Source organism: Salmo salar, chromosome 18, assembly GCF_965601325.2.
Source record: "Salmo salar chromosome 18, fSalSal1, whole genome shotgun sequence".
In the NCBI taxonomy this organism is placed as follows: Eukaryota; Metazoa; Chordata; class Actinopteri; order Salmoniformes; family Salmonidae; genus Salmo; species Salmo salar.
This window is the reverse complement of record NC_138308.1, coordinates 10326031-10346192: the sequence shown is the minus strand read 5'-3', so window position 1 is coordinate 10346192 and position 20162 is coordinate 10326031. Positions and strand designations below refer to the sequence as shown.

At 45.7% G+C, this 20162-nt stretch overlaps 1 protein-coding gene across 1 annotated transcript in view; it reads left to right on the top strand.

Moving 5' to 3' along the window:
- adgra1a (adhesion G protein-coupled receptor A1a) overlaps window positions 1-5572 on the top strand; it is a 67050-nt gene extending 61478 nt beyond the window's left edge. Inside the window, exon 8 of the mRNA XM_045700742.2 lies at window positions 1686-5572. Coding sequence (XP_045556698.1) covers window positions 1686-3132 — 1447 coding nt within the window. The 3' untranslated portion in view covers window positions 3133-5572. The remainder of the gene's footprint in view (window positions 1-1685) is intronic.
- The last annotated feature ends 14590 nt before the right edge of the window (window positions 5573-20162 follow it).

Below are 20162 nucleotides of genomic sequence, written 5' to 3'. Positions count from 1 at the left end.
CAGAGTCTGCAACACCACAAAGCAAGGGGCACCACCAGGCAAGCGGCACCATGAGGACCAAGGACCTCTCCAAACAGTTCAGGGACAAAGTTGTGGAGAAGTACAAATCAGGGTTGGGTTATAAAAAAATATCAGAAACTTTGAACATCCCACAGAGCACCATTAAATCCATTATTAAAAAATGGAAAGAATATGGCACCACAATAAACCTGCCAAGAGAGGGCTGCCCACCAAAACTCACAGACCAGGCAAGGAGGGCATTAATCAGAGAGGCAACAAAGATACCAAATATAACCCTGAAGGAGCTGCAAAGCTCCACAGCAGAGATTGGAGTATCTGTCCATAGGACCACTTTAAGCCGTACACTCCACAGAGCTGGGTTTTATGGAAGAGTGGCCAGAAAAAAGCCATTGCTTAAAGAAAAAAATAAGTAAACACATTTGGTGTTCACCAAAAGGCATGTGGGAGACTCTCCAAACATATGGAAGAAGGTACTCTGATCAGATGAGACTAAAATTGAGCTTTTTGGCCATCAAGGAAAACGCTATGTCAGACACAAACCCAACACTTCTCATTACCCCGAGAACACCAACGCCATCACAGTGAAGCATGATGCTGGCAGCATAATGCTGTGGGGATGTTTTTCCAGCGGCAGGGACTGGGAAACTGGTCAGAATTGAAGAAATGATGGATGGCGCTAAATACATGGAAATTCTTGCGGGAAAACTGTTTCAGTCTTCCAGAGATTTGATACTGGGATGGAGGTTCACCTTCCAGCAGGACAATGACCCTAAGCATACTGCTAAAGCAACACTCGAGTGGTTTAAGGGGAAACATTTAAATGTCTTGGAATGGCCTAGTCAAAGCCCAGACCTCAAGCCAATTGAGAATCTGTGGTAGGACTTAAAGATTGCTGTACACCAGCGGAACCCATCCGACTTGAAGGAGCTGGAGCAGTTTTGCCTTGAAGAATGGGCAAAAATCCCAGTGGCTCGATGTGCGAAGCTTATAGAGACATACCCCAAGAGACTTGCAGCTGTAATTGCTGCAAAAGGTGGCTCTACAAAGTATTGAGTTTGCAGGGGTGAATAGTTATGCACGCTCTAGTTTTCTGGGGGGTTTTTTGTCTTATTTCTTGTTTGTTCCACAGAAAAAAATATTTAGCATCTGCAAAATGGTAGGCATATTGTGTAAATCAAATTATGCAAACCTCCCAAAAATCTATTTTAATTCCAGGTTGTAAGGCAACAAAATAAGAAAAATGCCAAGGGGGGTGAATACTTTCACAAGCCACTGTACACACCTTCTCAACGGCTCAGTGTCTAGACTCCATGCACTGATATCCTGCAACGACTATTTACCTCATTAACACTCCAAAATAGATGAGATACAGATAGATCTGATGATATGAGTCACACTTCAGTGTATGTTGCTCACCCCCCACCCCCCTTAATGTTCTTATCACCCAAGGAAATGTATCACTTCAAGAGACCTATGTCTCTTCTCTGTGTGGGTTTTTCAGTGTTTATTAAGGAAACACACTCATACTGTAATACTAATGTAGCCTACTGTGTGTGTGTGTGTGTGTGTGTGTGTGTGTGTGTGTGTGTGTGTGTGTGTGTGTGTGTGTGTGTGTGTGTGTGTGTGTGTGTGTGTGTGTGTGTGTGTGTGTGTGTGTGTTGCAGCTGCTGGATGGCGTGGGAGCCCAGCCTTGGCGCCTTCTACGGCCCCGTGGCGTTCATCGTCCTGGTCACCTGCGTTTACTTCCTGTGTACCTTCATTCAGCTGAGGCGCCACCCCGAGAGAAAGTACGAGCTGAAAGCCCTGACTGAGGAGCAGCAGAGGCTGGCATCCATCACCGATGTGGGTAGGCATTGCCATCAAGGGGAAGGGGAGCCCGGAGCCCTGCCACCACCGCCCAATGGAGGGCACTGCCATGTGGGCTGCCACTCGTCCACTGCCATCAACCCCTCTATGCTGGCCAACGAGCATTCGTTCAAGGCCCAGCTGAGGACGGCGGCCTTCACCCTCTTCTTGTTCGTGGCCACGTGGGCCTTCGGGGCGCTGGCTGTGTCACAGGGCCACTTCCTGGACATGATCTTCAGCTGCCTGTATGGTGCCTTCTCCGTCACACTGGGCCTCTTCGTGCTCATCCACCACTGTGCCAAGCGGGACGATGTGTGGCACTGCTGGTGCGCCTGCTGCCCCGGGAGACGCGCCAACCACGGTTGCCACGGCCATGGTCACGGCCACACTCGTCCAAAGGTTAATGTCAATGGGGATGCCTTAGGGCATGGGCACGGGCATGGGCACTGCCACCTGGATTCGCCGTGCCCAGGTAAGGCCCTGTTAGGAGGACACACCCACAGTGGCACCTTGGGTCACTGTAAGCATGGCAGCCTGGCGTCGTCGCAGAACCATGTGACGTGCCTGCCCGCCGTGGTGCCGTGCTGCGCCGCCCTGCACAGCCAGCAGCTGATGGAGGAGGAGCCTCCCGCACACGTGCTGCTACACGCCGACCCCGAGGGCTACCGGCCAGACATCCACCTGCATCGATGCCTGAAGGGCAGCACTAGGACTAAGCCTCGCCACTTCAGCCGTCACCGGCAGGCTGGCACAGGAGGGGGAGGAGGGGTGGGAGAGCGGGAGTACGCCTATCACATCCCTACTAGTGTAGACGGAGGCTCTATCCACAGCTCCCACACAGACAGCCCTCACAGTACGCACGAGCGTCACGGACACATCTGCCACCTGGCTGCTGCCCCCAACGAAGTAGGCCACCACACTTGCCAAGCGACAACGGCTCACGAGGCGGCGCTGGCATGCCACGCCCCCTGCCACCGGCACGTGCCTTGCTGTGCCAAGGCGGACCTGTTCCCCACTCTGTGCCAGGTGGAGGCAGGCGACACAGGCACCTTTCTGTGCGGCTGTGGCAAAATAGCCAATGAGGAGGACGTGATCATGCCTCATCACCACCTGGAGATGCACCCGCGCAGACAATCCTACCCCCAGAACCCGCCGCCCAATCAGAATGGCATCCTTAAAGGTGGCCTGCACGAGGGTTTCCTGTACGCATCAGACAGCACAGGGAATATACGCACTGGACCCTGGAAAAATGAAACTACTGTGTAGTCTAAAGACGGGGGGAAGATAAAGGCATCCATTCCCGCCCCAGCCTCCGTCCCTCCAATCCTCAACTCACTCCTCCTTTCCTTTCAAGGAAGTACGACAACAGAAATGATTTCACAACTCTAACATCACGACTTTTACTTTTTATTCTTTGTTTGTTTTCCTGTGTTCCATTTCACTCGACAGATTATCTGACATTGTCGAATAAGCTCCCCAATGACCAGCCATACAGTACACAGAACTGATTTTTCTCCTTCATAGAGGAATGTGAGTCCCACGCTGCGAGATACAGTACCTTTTGTCGAAGGTATTTTTACCACTATAGTATGTTATTATTATTACAGATCTATCGAAGATGGAGATTACGGATGTGTGTGTGTGGATGTGTGTGTGAACAGAACATTTGTGTTTATTCTCGCTCAAAGCAAATGAGATTGCGTTCTCTATTGTGAGTCCCTAAAATCCCCCGACTACTCTCTGATTTGTGTACCTGCAGTACTTCAAGAAGCTCAGTACCAGTGTTTTAGGCAAACACACCAGCAATTTAGAGTCATTGGTATTTTCGCCATTTTGAACAAAAAGCATACTTACTATAATATACTGTGAATATCAGTTAGAGATTTCTTAGTAATATACAAAGATGTCTGCTCTCGTCAGAGTTCCGTGGATGCCGATATGTTGTGAAATAGTAAAAAAAAAAAAAAAAAAACACATTGAAAACCCGAAACCACATGAAGTATTCTGTTACAGGTTGATATTGAATGTTCTTGTCTGTATGATGTCTTACTGTCGTGTTTTTTTAGAGCGAAGTGTACAACAACAATCACATTGTCATTGTGTATATTTGCGGTGTTGGCGCGATAGTGACATTCATGTCATCACGTGCCATGACCAAGCAGCAGCCGTTCCAGGCTCAACCCTTTCCTCTTGTCCCATTTGATATACAGTAAAACCAAGCCAACATTTTCCATCTCTGGCAAGGCATCACAAAATGGTTGGAGGTTCATTCAATGGGTCATGTCCGAAATCAATGCTTAAACACAATATTTCATTTCTTTATAGGAAACAGAGCATGCAAGCCTTGTATGTAGCTTTGTGCTGTGTTTTTGCTTTGTATATCAATGCACATTTCTTGAAAAACGCCATCACTTTTGTCTATGGAGCAGATCAAGCTGTGTTCGCTATAACATGCCGTGAAACAAACAATTATATTTTTACACGATTTTTAGTATCATTATGCCATTATTATGGATGCTTCTGAAACCATGTTCTGTTAAGGGACAGAGGACAGGGCAGAGATGCAGTGTTGAATATTTAACCTTATACAGGTGGTATTATATATGGTGGCCCTAAGAGCCAATTTATGCTTGATTCGAAAATGTGGTGGGAGGCGCTGTATGGATGTTGTGACGTAATTGCGGAGCCCCTGGAAGCACGCAGAGGCCAAATTGAGCACCGTACCACATCGCCGTGCGCTCCATATAGCTCCGCATTGACATGATTGGTTGACGGTAGGTGAGGGCTTAAGGTCCTGTATAAACACAAACTAACTTCCTTCACAACAGCTCTGCTTTGCGAAGCGCAAGAAGTATGAATGCCCCTGACTTCTGCAGAGGCCATATCACCGTAAATGCTGCGTGGCCAATGCAGCCGTCAGATTGACCACGCAGCGCCTTTTAAGTGGCAAAGTAATTTAAGAAAATCTAATTTGCCCCTTAGGGCCACCGTAGTTATGTTCGGTATGGAAACCAGTCATTCCCGAGTGAGAGAGAACTGACAAGATTAATTGAGAAACAAATCACTACCTACAAGAATACAGCAACTCCTGCCTGGCCAAAACCACCTTGGCATGCCACACCATCCATCCATCTTGTGCACTCTTGTCTATGTACATAGAATTGGTTCTGATGAATTATTTTATACAAGATTTAAAATGTTAAAGAGTAAATAAATATATATGTAAAGAAAATGTATGGGAAAGACCTCTTAATGTTAATGCTCAGTATCTGAGTTTAGAAATGTAATTTGTTCTTGGTGCATTTTTCTGTTTGCTTGTATTTTTGTTCTGATCTTTCATAAGGTATGCGGACTGGCCATATATTTTGTTATATTTGACACATAAATGCACTAACCGCTATGGGATACCAGGACTTAATGTCACTCACGTCAACTGTGATTCAGTTGTGATCTGACTTCAACAAGGGACTTGATTTTAGAAAGAAATGTTAGAATTTCTGAAAAGAGAGCATTTTTAGATGTACATACGTAAAAGGAATATTTCTGATTTTGGAAGACAAAGACTGACCAGTAGCAAAATGAGCAGCCATGAGACTTCAAGACTATGTCAGATGAATATTGATGCTGTGTAACAGTTTCACTAAAAACACCTAACATCCTTGGTATTCTTAAATCATCCTGCATTAAACATGTCTATGAGAGACTACATTGCTTTGGTCTAATTCCTATGCCTCTTGGACATCGACATGTCTTAAAAGCAAAAAGAGCTTTCCAAGTGTGTGAACTTCAGTGTTTGTTACCATAGGCCTCTATCTACCACCTGTCTCATCATTCAGCAGTAGTACTGCCAATTCAGCCAGCTGGGTAGCTTGTCAGATCTCTGCCAGTATATACTTGTGGTACTGTAACAAAGCCAGTCTTCAACTTTTTCTACATCAACAACACGGATACCAATACATGCATTTTTGTGTGTGTGCGTGCGTGCGTGCGCATGTTTTGTTTCTCTTAGTTATTTTGCAGTATTCATATCTTCTGACAGCAGTGGTGGAGATGGAGATGTCTTAAGGACTCACCACAGGGGAGGAATTCAAATGATAGCAGGCTTGACTGGCAGTGTGTGTGTTGTGCGCGCTTGCATGTGTGCTCACATGCCTGCCAACGTGGGTGTGTGTTTGTGTGTGCATGCGTGCCTGATCGCGTGCACTTGTTCGTGACTGAGTGTGTGCGTTAGTGTGTTAGCATGCGTGTGTGTATGTGTACAGTATGTGAGGGAGTGTGAGTAAATGAGACTGTGTCTTTTGTGCATCACAAATCAGGCCAGGGTTGACAGGCCATGAAATGAGCACATTTAATATGCAGCTGGCCACACGACACTCAGCCCCCTCCCAGCCATCAGATTATTCCTTTAACTTCGAGCAAATAAAAACCTAGGCCCTGCCTTTGAATTGAGCCCTGAAGACAAGCTTTGTCAGAGATCTCTGTTTGACCTTGTGGAATGCTTTTAAGGTCAGTCACTGGTGTATATGGTGTCTTATCTCGAGAGGTGATCTGATTTACCCAAGGGAGGACATACAGTACTGTAAATATTTGTTGTGCGATGTTGATGACGGTTGTGTGTGTGTGTGTGTGTGTGTGTGTGTGTGTGTGTGTGTGTGTGTGTATATGTGTTGATGACAGGGTGGTAAGCATTTCACTGCCAGATGAGTCCAAGTGTTGATGACTATGGTGATAATGAATGCAGGGCATGAGGGGGAGGGATTCATTAGATATGGTGTTTCCGAGCCAATGAATTTGATCCTGGATCTACCTTTTGGTGGAACCTCAGATTGCAGTACCCTATTCCCTCAGTCTAAGATGGAGAACAACAGGCAGAGAGGATGGAGGATGCATTTCCACCCAAAGGAAAACCTGGAGGTCAGGGGCAGTGGTGCCCCTCCACTCCGAGACATTTCCTTCTGTTTCATTCATTTTTTTAAATCTGTATTAAGCAAGACAAATGTAATGTTTATGATACAATTAGGCATGTTGTATTTTCTTGGTTTGGCATTGGCTCCCGATGAATGTTGGCAAGTGCTCACCGACAATAGCCAGCTTTATGTACTGTATCTTCATATCTCACTGTAACTGCCAGGGTTGGGAAGTAACGGATTACATGTAATCTGATTACAAACAAAAACTGATCGGTTACGTTACCAGCAAAAACAGTGTAATCAGATTACAGATTATTTAGAAAAACTAGATCATTACTTTTTGGATTACTTTTCAATTCAGAAACGATGTTTGCGGAAAAAAAATACATTGACACCTTTCTGTTTTCTCAATGACATTCAATTCAGCATTGATGAAAGGCGTTTATTATGTTTGTTCCACCTGAGTGAGTCAAAGAGACCACTATGACCACTATGATGACCCACCAAATGCGTTGGATGGATCATTTTTGTCTTCTTCTAATGCCTCTTAACGGGAAAGTAATCCAAAACTAACGGAGAGTAATCCAAAAATTGCATAACTGATAAACATTTTGGACAGTAACTGTAACTGGTAACTGTAACGGATTGCATTTAGAAAGTAACCTACCCAACCCTGTAACTGCTGCATTACTTCTCCGATATCCATCCACAGTGATTTGGCATCACGTACACTCAAAGCATCATTTTTGAGTCTCTTTGTAGGTATATGTCATGATACTACAGACATGTTTCTGAAAGACTTTTGACAGTACACTGTGATCACCATGCTTATGTCATCCTTGACTCAAATAACGTACACACACCTCAAAGGGAGGAAGGCAGGGAGCTAGGCAGGCAATATGTAGAGAGAGGTGGGAAATGTAGAAGTATTTTGAAGTAGGATGAGAGAGAATAGTGATGGAAAGACTTCATTCTGTTGACGAGAGAGAGAGAGAGAGAGAGAGAGAGAGAGAGAGAGAGAGAGAGAGAGAGAGAGAGAGAGAGAGAGAGAGAGAGAGAGAGAGAGAGAGAGAGAGAGAGAGAGAGAGAGAGAGAGAGAGAGAGAGAGAGAGAATGACTTTGCTCACAACAGCTCATCAGCTCGACAGAGTAACAGTGAAGCTTGGGCGAAAACCCAGGATGTGTGACTGCCTTTGTGTGTGTAGCATATCTCACAGTATCTGCATGTGTGTGCATATGAATGATCATTAATGCTGGGGTCTGACTGTGTTTGTACTGCTCTTGCTGCTCTGCTAATGATGATGATGATAGTAATAAGCAGCAGGCACATTTCTGTGTCATGCTATTTCATGCTTTTGTGCTTCCTACAGATTTGAGAGGAATGGGTTGTTTATTTTCTCCACTGAGCTGTACAGTACAGTAGCTATCTGCCTGCGGGAGGTTGGAGGATTGGAGACTGTGTTGTGTGTTAATGCAACACACAGGGGCCCTGACCATGAAAACAAAGGAGGAATGTATTGGTTTATTTTCTTGTCATTATTCTACTTCACCCCCAGTATTTCTTCTTTCGCAGCTGTCGCCTCCCAGCTAGTCTCTCTCCCTGCTTCCCCTGAGAAGACCTTAGTAGAGAGAGATGCTCCCTCAGTGAACACAAGGAACGAAACAAATTAGGGAATTCTACCCAACCTATTTTACATTGCTGGCTCACCCTTCACTGTTGTGCCAGATTTGTTACTGTGTCTGTGTTATTCTATGGCATAACAATGTGACTTTTGTTGAAGTGGAGTTTGGTGTCTCAATAAGTAACAAGTTCAAACGTTCTCTCATCGTTGTAGTCCTGACAGAGCTCTTGGTGCCTCCTACTGTGCTGTTGTGTTGCCTTAGACAGTTAGTGTATAGAATCCTCTGTGAATACTGATATATAAATGTTATGTAAGCCAAAGCTTATATCTACATGAAAATACTGTTATGTAGCCCTATGCAAATGCATGCACAATACTCGTACCCAAAGCCTGTGTTCATGTGAGCAGAGTTACCGCTGAGCCAATCGTCTGCCAGTCTCAGTCTCTGCTGCACTGTCTGAGCCTCAGCCCCCCCCCCCACCCCTCATCTCTACCCATGTTATTTATAGCTGTGTGGTGATGCAACACATGGTACAACTGGAATGGAGAAAGGAATCATGCGGTGGGTTTTAATGCACAATACTAATATCAAGTGGATTATAGGGCCTAAGAGGCTGCTGTCTGTGACAGCAGGACCAGCCAGGGCCACCTCACTGAGGGGACAGCTGGGGAGCTGGTGACCGTGTGGTGGGGGGACGGCATGATTACTACTCTAGTGTGTTAGCAGTGCTGAGAAAATCTGGCTGGCATTGCCATGGACAGGTGTCCGTCCTCTGTCTCTCTCTAACCCTTTCTCTATGACTCTCTCTCATTCTCTCTACCCATTTCTCTCTGACTGACTGTCAATCTATCTCTCTTTTTTCTTTCTTTATCTCTCTTTCCTTCACTCTCACTCTTACTGGTTATAAAGGTTGTACATACTGCAGGTCATGTTAACACAGCTGTAAGGATATCATCTCCTTACAGCTGTGTTAACATGACGTACAGTATGTACAACCTTTATAACCAGCTTGAGTGACAGTCAGTCTCATTGAGTTTCATACAGAAGTACTATTTTACTATTTCATTAAGTACATTTACGGAGATGGGGATGGGCGAAGAAACTAATATCCTTTTGGTCCGTTCCTTCATAATAACCATAGTACAAACACAGACTCTGAATCATATTATCAGTACAAACGTGATGAAATGACAGACAATGATGATTCAACGTGATGTAACTAAGCAAAGATTGGTGTTGAGTGGTTCCAAAGTCAAACACATTGCAGATAAATCCTGCCTATTGGGTAAAGCATCGGTTAGCGTGAACACTGTGAAGTGCTGCTCTCTGCTGGTTAAGATGCACAATAACACACCGGCACAGTACAGTACTGAGGCTGCTCTCAAGGGGGATGTCATTGGATACTGCATCTGTGGTCACTTTTTATGTTTTACAGAATCTGTGGTCGCTTATCCAATTCATCAGCAGCAGTAGGTTTGACTTGAGGTTAACAGGCTGGACACCAGAGTATGGTTGGGTATAACTTGTGGTGGGACTCGGGAGAACAGCATACTATAATATATATGACCAGCCAAAGCTAAAAAATAATGTTTGTTTTCTTGTTTTTTTATATAACTGTATGCAATAGTAATATAAATCAGAATCATTTCTATTTACATTTTGCACTGTTAATTAATAAAAATAAAAAAAGGCATTGATTATTTGTACACACTGGTCATAATACACAGTGGCAAATGCAGCAGCTATTAGAACGCATAGAACGCAAATATGACTTGGCCAAGCGTGGCAGAAACACCAGGGCAGTGCTCCAGCTCTCTAAATTATTGCCCACTTACGACCCTGACAGCTTAATTCAATTGATTTTATTAAGTGAAAGATTAGCTAGCTGAAGTAATTAAGTGTTCAGATGAAAGTGAAAAATTGGGGACAGGAGCAAACTCCTCTTCCCTCCCTCTACCCCTCTCCTCCGTCTCCAAGGGGCATTCTAGGGCATTCCACAAAACAACATGTTTGTCCCCCAGTAATTCATCCCCAGTCTGAGGCAGTATGTTGTTGGTTGTTGCGTCTCATTGCTGTACATTGTTTTGACTGGGACTTGTCTGGAAGGCCTGATGAATATGTAGCCTTGTTCTCTAACTTTTCTGCCTGCATGCTCAATTTGCGTTCTAGCATGACATGAAAGACGTAAGAACTCTCTGGAGGAAAATGCACACAAACAGACACACACACACACACACACACACACACACACACACACACACACACACACACACACACACACACACACACACACACACACACACACACACACACACATATGCGCATCTTTAACATCACATCTAATCTAAACAGAGCAAAACATCAGTAGTACTCAATGTCACAGAGAAGCTATCATGCTCATACAGTATGTGTTGTTTATTAGAGGGTACATGTTATTGGGAATACGCCATCAACAGTTAATTTCTCATTTTAATTTACTTAGCCAGGATGGTCCACTCAGTAACAATTGCCACTGTTTTCCAGGTAGTCCTGGGTTCCATAGAATCAATAAAAACATCTAAAATCACAGCATACACAGAAGCGCACACATCATACGCAGTAGCATACATACAAAACCGCGCTCACACTGCAGCTATCTAGATTAGTGTACAGCTCTTTTGAAGGCGGACATGCTAGCTAGCTGCCGTGTGGATAAATCCAGCTTGTTCAAGAGCAAGGGTCCAAAGTACTGCAGACTGCCTTGGAAGGCCATGTTTTTCCGCTGATGGTTGTGCCAGTAGGTGTTGGTCCTATTGGTCATAGGCTTTGGCTGCTGCTCAGGTGCACCCCCCAGAGGGTGGGTGGAGACTCCCACCTGAACAGGTCTGACCTATTCAGGCAGGTTGTGCTGTGTCGCCTTGAAAACAGTCATCCGAGTGTCCTAACGGATCCTGACCGTCAGTGGTGGTTAGATTCCAGCTTTTTGCAGGTGTCCCCTCCGTGAATGCCCGGTCATGATACGAGCAGCACTGTTGACGATATGCTGTAGCTGGTTAAGACCTGTCTTATTGTACTGATGCAGGGTGGGAAGCCATACCGTGGCACAGTAGTCCAGTAGTCCGGGTGTGGTAGACTGTCAGGAGGATGTCCTTGGAGATTAAGTCCCTTGTCCTTTTTAGAGTGCTATTACAGTAGTAACAGTTACTACTACGGTCTGATATGATGAATATACAGATGAAGGGGCTGCGTTAATTGATCTTCACCATCTTATGTCAGCCAGAAGCAAGATAGGATTTGACCTGAATTTCACATTTGACAGCAAACTCCCAGGAGCGATGCTCTACTCAAGAACGATCAAGTCTGGCAGATGTCATTTGTTTAATTAGTTTCAACAGTTTTAATTATGTAATACCCAAGATGTTACCCAGAGCTATCTCATCACGGTGAGTAAAAGTTGGAGCAATACAAGCTCATGTCTGTGTGTCTCGTGTTGCCATCACTTGTTTTCCCTGAAATGGAGACCAGTCCAATTTGTGTGTATTTATTACTTATATTGAGTTTGCAGATATCTTTTTTTTTTAACCTATTTTACTTACCCTATTCTAATTTTGCATGATTTACCTTGGTTTGCTATGTTTCTCTTCCTTCTTAGTTGATTTATTGTAGACCCCTCTACTTTGGCTGGTCTCCTCGGAGACTGAGTGGGCCCCGAGTCTGCCACACCTGTGCCTGATTGACATAACGAGCTGCCGCATTACTGAAGAGGGAGCCTGCAGCTCCAGTTCAGGGCCTGCTGCTACAGGGATAATACCACCACCACCACTAACGCGTGCTGTCACTGCCAGTCACCATTGATACCTGTGCGTTTGTCTGTGTGTCTAGGTCCATGCAAACGTATGTCTGCATGCATGGAAGATGCAGGCACACATTGTTTTTCCTTGCCATGCTCTGGAAGAAACTTTACAAGTTGGATATTTATCAGAGCCCACAGCACTGCTCTCACTTCACAGTATAGTGTGTAAAACGTTATGGTGCCTCAAGCCTTTGACTGCAGTGCAAGATCCCAGCACAGGGCTAGCTGTACACAGAGCTGTACACAGGGCTAGCTGTACAGAGAGCTGTACACAGGGCTATCTGTACAGAGAGCTGTACACAGGGCTAGCTGTACAGAGAGCAGAACGGCTGTTCATTCACTTTATCCTTGTTCACATAAACCAGATGTTTCATTTGTGGACTAGATCACTTGTCCTAACTCACAGCACATATTTTCAGGGAGAGGAAATGGTGTTAGTTCTGGTCTGGATGCCACGAGCATTCAACTGTTTTAATACCGTTCAGCTGGGTGGCCTGTCTTTCCTACTTCAATGTTGTGCTCTTCTTCTAGTTCAATAGATGTCTGTTTCAATACTCCAAAGCCTTAACTTTCCCACGGCCTATATAACAATCGTCTCAAAGGAGGGGGTGATTTGTTACACTAGGCGGTGATGGATCCAAACCCTCTCAGTTCAACCTGAACTCGGGGTCAAAGTAATAAAGTAAATGTACATCTGTGTCCCGCTGCTTAGACATGTTATGTTTTGTAGGATATGTATTAATTTGGGGATGTTTATCATCTATTTTGCATATTATGTCCAATTTGTATGATATGTTACGAATTCCAATTCATACAATATGTCGGAATGTCTTGCTTTCTCTACCATCTCTCCTAATTACCGCTCGATCCCACTCATCGCGTTGTATCGTGACAGACGGTACCATTTCTGTTTACGTAGTCTGTCCACGAGAGGTTAGGGGAAGGATTAGCTAACTTAAGTAGTTGCATACTAGTACAAAAATTGTTAGTAATTGCAAAGTTGCTAAAATACTAAAGTTGTCAGTGATGTGATTTGAAAACTCAACCTTCGGGTTGCTAGACGCTTGCATTATATGGCCGCCCGACCTACCCGACCCGCTTTCCTCCTATTTGCTTCTGCCTTGAGTAACTTGTCTTAAGTAACTATACCAAACGTAAAATGTCATACTAATTTGACAGACCCAAATTTAAGTTTACTATGTTACGTCTAGTTGGAGCGGCCAGGCTGCTCAGTTACAGTATACATGTAACGCCCTGGCCATAGAGAGGGGTTTTTTGTTCTTTATTTTGGTTAGGCCAGGGTGTTACATTGGGTGGGCGTTCTATGTTCCTTTTTCTATGTTTTGGTATTTCTTTGTTTTGGGCCATGTGTGTGGCTCCCAATCAGGCACAGCTGAAGCTCGTTGCTGCTGATTGGGAGTCACAGCATGTTTTTCCTTTGGGTTTTGTGGGTAATTGTTTCTGTTTTGAGTATTTTCCTAACAGGACTGTTTGCTGTCGTTTTTGTTCATTTTGTAGTGTTCTCTTGTTTTTTTAATTAAAATTCAAATGATGAACACATCCTCTGCTGCACCTTGGTTCCCTCTTCCAGACAGCCGTTACAGAATTACCCACCAACAACGGACCAAGCAGCAGAGGAAGGAGCAGCACAAGGAGAGGCACCAGGAGAAAAGCTATCTGGAGTCATGGACTTGGGAGGAAATCCTGGACGGGAAAGGACCATGGACTCAAGCTGGGGATTATCGCCGCCCACAGTGGGAGATCGAGGCGGCGAGAGCTGAGAGGCGCTGGTATGAGGAGAGGGAGCGCAACGGACACGGGAGGCAGCCCCACCATTTTTTTGGGGGGGGGGCACACGGTGAGATTGGTGGAGTCAGGTGGTAGACCAAAGCCAACTCCCCGTGCTTACCGGAAGCAGCGTGGTATTGGTAAGACACCGTGTTATGCTGTGGAGCGCACGGTGTCCCCAGTGCGCGTTCAAAGCCCGGTGCGCTACATACCAGCCCCCCGCAAGTGCCATGCGAGTGCAGGCATCGAGCCAGGGCGGATGGTGCCAGCTCAGCGCGTCTGGTCTCCAGTGCGCCTCCTCGGTCCAGGTTATCCTGCGCCGGCGTTGCGCACTGTGTCTTCAGAGCGCTGGGAGGGTCCAGTTCGCCCAATGCCTGCTCTCCGCCCGTGCCGGGCCAAAGTGGGCATTCAGCCTGGAGTGTGGGTAAAGAGTGTCCGTACCAGAACTCCAGTGCTCCCCCACAGCCCGGTTTATCCTGTGCCTCCTCCTCGGACCAGGCCTCCAGTGGGTCTCCCCATCCTGGTCCATCCTGTGCCACCTCCCAGGACCAGGCCTCCAGTGGGTCTCCCCATCCTGGTCCATCCTGTGCCACCTCCCAGGACTAGGCCTCCAGTGGGTCTCCCCATCCTGGTCCGTCCTGTGCCACCTCCCAGGACTAGGCCTCCAGTGGGTCTCACCTGTCCAGAGCAGTCAGAGCTGCCCGCCAGTCAACAGTCGTCAGAGCTGCCCGCCAGTCAACCACCAGCCGGGCGCAACCTTCGCCGCCCGCCAGCCGGGCGCAACCAGGGTCGCCCGCCAGCCGGGCGCAACCATCGCCGGCCGCCAGCCGGGCACCACCATCGCCGGCCGCCAGCCGGGCGCAACCAGGGTCGCCCGCCAGCCGGGCGCAGTCAGCGTCGCCCACCAGACCTTCGGCGCGGCCAGGTGCGCCACCTAAGAGGGCGACGCCAAGGGTGGAGCAGAGGCCACGTCCCGCACCTGTGCCGCCGCCGTAAGAAGGCCCACCCGGACCCTCCCCTTCAGAGTCAGGTTTTGCGGCCGCAGTCCGCACCTTTGGGGGCGGGTACTGTAACGCCCTGGCCATAGAGAGGGGTTTTTTGTTCTTTATTTTGGTTAGGCCAGGGTGTTACATTGGGTGGGCGTTCTATGTTCCTTTTTCTATGTTTTGGTATTTCTTTGTTTTGGGCCATGTGTGTGGCTCCCAATCAGGCACAGCTGAAGCTCGTTGCTGCTGATTGGGAGTCACACATAAGGAGCATGTTTTTCCTTTGGGTTTTGTGGGTAATTGTTTCTGTTTTGAGTATTTTCCTAACAGGACTGTTTGCTGTCGTTTTTGTTCATTTTGTAGTGTTCTCTTGTTTTTAGAATTAAAATTCTAATGATGAACACATTCTCTGCTGCACCTTGGTTCCCTCTTCCAGACAGCAGTTACAATACATCATCTTTGGCTTGTCCACACTGGGGACTTTGACACCTCAGAACTGCTTGTCTGCTGGTTGTCACAATCCCCTCAGGGCAGATAACTGTCTGCATGCTTGACCGGCCTCATGCCACTGTTGTATAACAATACTGTCCAGATGGCCCAGGTCAACCCGACTGGCCACATGCATGCATTCCCGTGTATTACCCTGTGTCCATTAGAGGTCGACCAATTTTGATTTTTCAACGCTGATACCGATACCGATTATTGGAGGACCAAAGAAAGCCGATGCCGATTAATCAGCCGATTTTTATATATTTGTAATAATGACAATTACACCAATACTGAATGAACAATGAACCCTTTTTATTTTAAATTAAAATAATACATAAATAAAATCTATTTAGTCTCAAATAAATAATGAAACATGTTCAATTTGGTTTAAATAATGCAAAAACAGTGTTGGAGAAGAAAGTAAAAGTGCATTATGTGCCATGTAAAAAAGCTAACGTTGAAGTTCCTTGCTCAGAACATGAGAACATATGAAAGCTGGTGGTTAAATATTCCCAGTTCTTCAATATTCCCAGTTGTCACAACTTCCGCCGAAGTCGGTCCCTCTCCTTGTTCGGGCGACATTCGGCGGTCGACGTCGCCGGTCTTCTAGCCATCGCCGCTCCAATTTCATTTTCCATTTATTTTGTCTTGTTTTCCCGCACACCTGGTTTACATCTCCTCATGATTACTATGTGTATTTAGCCCTCTGTTCCCTCCATGTCTGTGTGGGGTATTGTTTATTGTCTTGTTTGGCATGCTTCCGGCTGGTTTGCGGCGGGTTTTATTTGTACCTGTGATTTGTGGCAGCCGGTACTTTGTACTTGGTTGTTGTACTTTGTGCTGCCACACTTGTTCTTTGGGCATTTGTTTTTGTGACGCGGTTGCGTTCTGTTCTTACAATTGCCTCAGTAAATTGCTTCTTTGTTCACTCATCTCTGCTCTCATGCGCCTGACTTCCATGTACCAGCTACACCCACCGTTGACACCAGTTAAGAAGTTTTAGGTTGTAGTTATAATAGGAATTATGACACGTCAACTATTTCTCTCTATACCATTTGTATTTCATATACCTTTGACTATTGGATGTTCTTATAGGCACTTTAGTATTGCCAGCCTATTCTCGGGAGTTGATAGGCTTGAAGTCATAAACAGCGCTGTGCATCAGGCATTGCAAAGAGCTGCTCGCAAACGCAGTAAAGTGCTGTTTGAATGAATGCTTACGAGCCTGCTGCTGCCTACCACCGCTCTGTCAGACTGCTCTATCAAATATCAAATCATGTACTTATATTATACACTGCTCAAAAAAATAAAGGGAACACTTAAACAACACAATGTAACTCCAAGTCAATCACACTTCTGTGAAATCAAACTGCCCACTTAGGAAGCAACAGTGATTGACAATACATTTCACATGCTGTTGTGCAAATGGAATAGACAACAGGTGGAAATTATAGGCAATTAGCAAGACACCCCCAATAAAGGAGTGGTTCTGCAGGTGGGGACCACAGATCACTTCTCAGTTCCTATGCTTCCTGGCTGATGTTTTGGTCACTTTTGAATGCTGGCGGTGCTTTCACTCTAGTGGTAGCATGAGATGGAGTCTACAATCCACACAAGTGGCTCAGGTAGTGCAGCTCATCCAGGATGGCACATCAATGCGAGCTGTGGCAAGAAGGTTTGCTGTGTCTGTCAGCGTAGTGTCCAGAGCATGTAGGCGCTACCAGGACACAGGCCAGTACATCAGGAGACGTGGAGGAGGTCGTAGGAGGGCAACAACCCAGCAGCAGGACCGCTACCTCCGCCTTTGTGCAAGGAGGAGCAGGAGGAGCACTGCCAGAGCCCTGCAAAATGACCTCCAGCACGCCACAAATGTGCATGTGTCTGCTCAAACGGTCAGAAACAGACTCCATGAGGGTGGTATGAGGGCCCGACGTCCACAGGTGGGGGTTGTGCTTACAGCCCAACACCGTGCAGGACGTTTGGCATTTGCCAGAGAACACCAAGATTGGCAAATTCGCCACTGGCGCCCTGTGCTCTTCACAGATGAAAGCAGGTTCACACTGAGCACATGTGACAGACGTGACAGAGTCTGGAGACGCCGTGGAGAACGTTCTGCTGCCAGCAACATCCTCCAGCATGACCGGTTTGGCGGTGGGTCAGTCATGGTGTGGGGTGGCATTTCTTTGGGGGGCCGCACAGCCCTCCATGTGCTCGCCAGAGGTAGCCTGACTGCCATTAGGTACCGAGATGAGATCCTCAGACCCCTTGTGAGACCATATGCTGCTGCGGTTGGCCCTGGGTTTCTCCTAATGCAAGACAATGCTAGACCTCATGTGGCTGGAGTGTGTCAGCAGTTCCTGCAAGAGGAAGGCATTGATGCTATGGACTGGCCCGCCCGTTCCCCAGACCTGAATCCAATTGAGGACATCTGGGACATCATGTCTCGCTCCATCCACCAACGCCACGTTGCACCACAGACTGTCCAGGAGTTGGTGGATGCTTTAGTCCAGGTCTGGGAGGAGATCCCTCAGGAGACCACCTGCCACCTCATCAGGAGCATGCCCAGGCATTGTAGGGAGGTCATACAGGCACGTGGAGGCCACACACACTACTGAGCCTCATTTTGACTTGTTTTATGGACATTACATCAAAGTTGGATCAGCCTGTAGTGTGGTTTTCCACTTTAATTTTGAGTGTGGCTCCAAATCCAGACCTCCATGGGTTGATAAATTGGATTTCCATTGATTATTTTTGTGTGATTTTGTTGTCAGCACATTCAACTATGTAAAGAAAAAAGTATTTAATAAGATTATTTCTTTCATTCAGATCTAGGATGTGTTGTTTAAGTGTTCCCTTTATTTTTTGGAGCAGTATATATAAACACACAGAAATACGAGCCTTTGGTCATTAATATGGTCAAATCCGGAAACGATCATTTCGAAAACAAAACATTTATTCTTTCAGTGAAATATGGAACCATTCCGTATTTTGTCGAATGGGTGGCAACCCTAAGTCTAAATATTGCTGTTACATTGCACAACCTTCAATGTTATGTCATAATTATGTAAAATTCTGGCAAATTAATTACGGTCTTTGTTAGGAAGAAACACAGTTCGCAACGAGCCAAGCGGCCCAAACTGTTGCATATACCCTGACTCTGCTTGCACTGAACGAAAGAGAAGTGACACAATTTCCCTAGTTAATATTGCATGCTAACATGCATTTATTTTAACTAAATATGCAGGTTTAAAAAAATATACTTCTGTGTATTGATTTCAAGAAAGGCATTGTTATTTTTGGTTAGGTACATTTGTGCAATGAATGTGCTTTTTTTCACGAATGCGCTTTTGTTAAATCACCACCTGTTTGGCAAAGTTGAAGTAGGCTGTGATGCGGTGGTAAATTAACAGGCACCGCATTGACTACATGCAACGCAGGACAAGCTAGTTAACCTAGTAATATCATCAACCATGTATATTTAACTAGTGATTATGTGAAGATTGATTTGTTTTTTATAAGATAAGTTTAATGCTCGCTAGCAACTTACCTTGACTTCTTGCAGCCACCGGTCCTTTTGATGCTGCACTCGCGTAACAAGTGGTCAGCCTGCCATGCAGTTCACTCGTGGATTGCAATGTAATCGGCTATAATCGGCATCCAAAAAGGCAGATTACCGATTGTTATGAAAACTTGAAATCGGCCCTAATTAATCGGCCATGCCGATTACTCGGGCAACCTCTAGTGTCTATGCATAACCACAAAAACAGAACAATTTCCCTTTCTCATCTCAGATTTTCTTTTGCGTTTGGATGTGGTGTATCTGGGTGATTCTACAGAAGTAGTGTAAATTGCTGACCAAAATCTAAAAAGTCTCAATTTAGGACATTTAATTACATCATGATTCAAGGCAATAATAAATATATTGTTAAATGAATATAGTACAAAGGCATTGACTCCTAAACGTCATGTTTGAAAATAAAGCAATTAATGATTAAAACGTGTTTTTTAAACATTATTTTGATAGAACATCGTGAGATGTTATATTACATTGAAAGATACTGATCTAATTATTCAGGTTTATACATTTCAACCAAAAATACATTTTCCTCCTTCTGATGTCCTGAAAACGCTCACATTAAGACTGTAGAACGAGCGTGCTTCAAACTACACCCTTACAAATATCACCAGGTGATGGGATTGCGCCCATCTCCAGCATGGCCACACAACGAGTAGTCTGTTTCCACACTCAACAGTTTCCCGTCTGTATCACGCATGGTCCACCACCCAAAGAACATCCAGCCAACTTGACACAACTGTGTGAGGCAATAGGAGACAACATAGGCCAGGATCCCTGTGGAATGCTTTTGACACCTTGTGTTGTCCATGCCCCAGTGAATTGAGGGTGCAACTCAATATTAGAAAGGTGTTCCTAATGTTTGATATACTCATTGTATGACTGGTTATGATATCAGATAGGTCACCTTAGTCTGCCTCAGTGTTATCAGATGACAGCAGCTGCCATTGTTGAGCGCACGCCTGCCAAATATGGGCTCATTTGTACACTGTGGATGCATCTCCCAAAGGGAAGCAGAGCAGCTGAAGCATTACCTGGGTTCGCAGCCATAATCCGGTTGTCATTAGTTACCACAACAACAAAGTCAAAATATG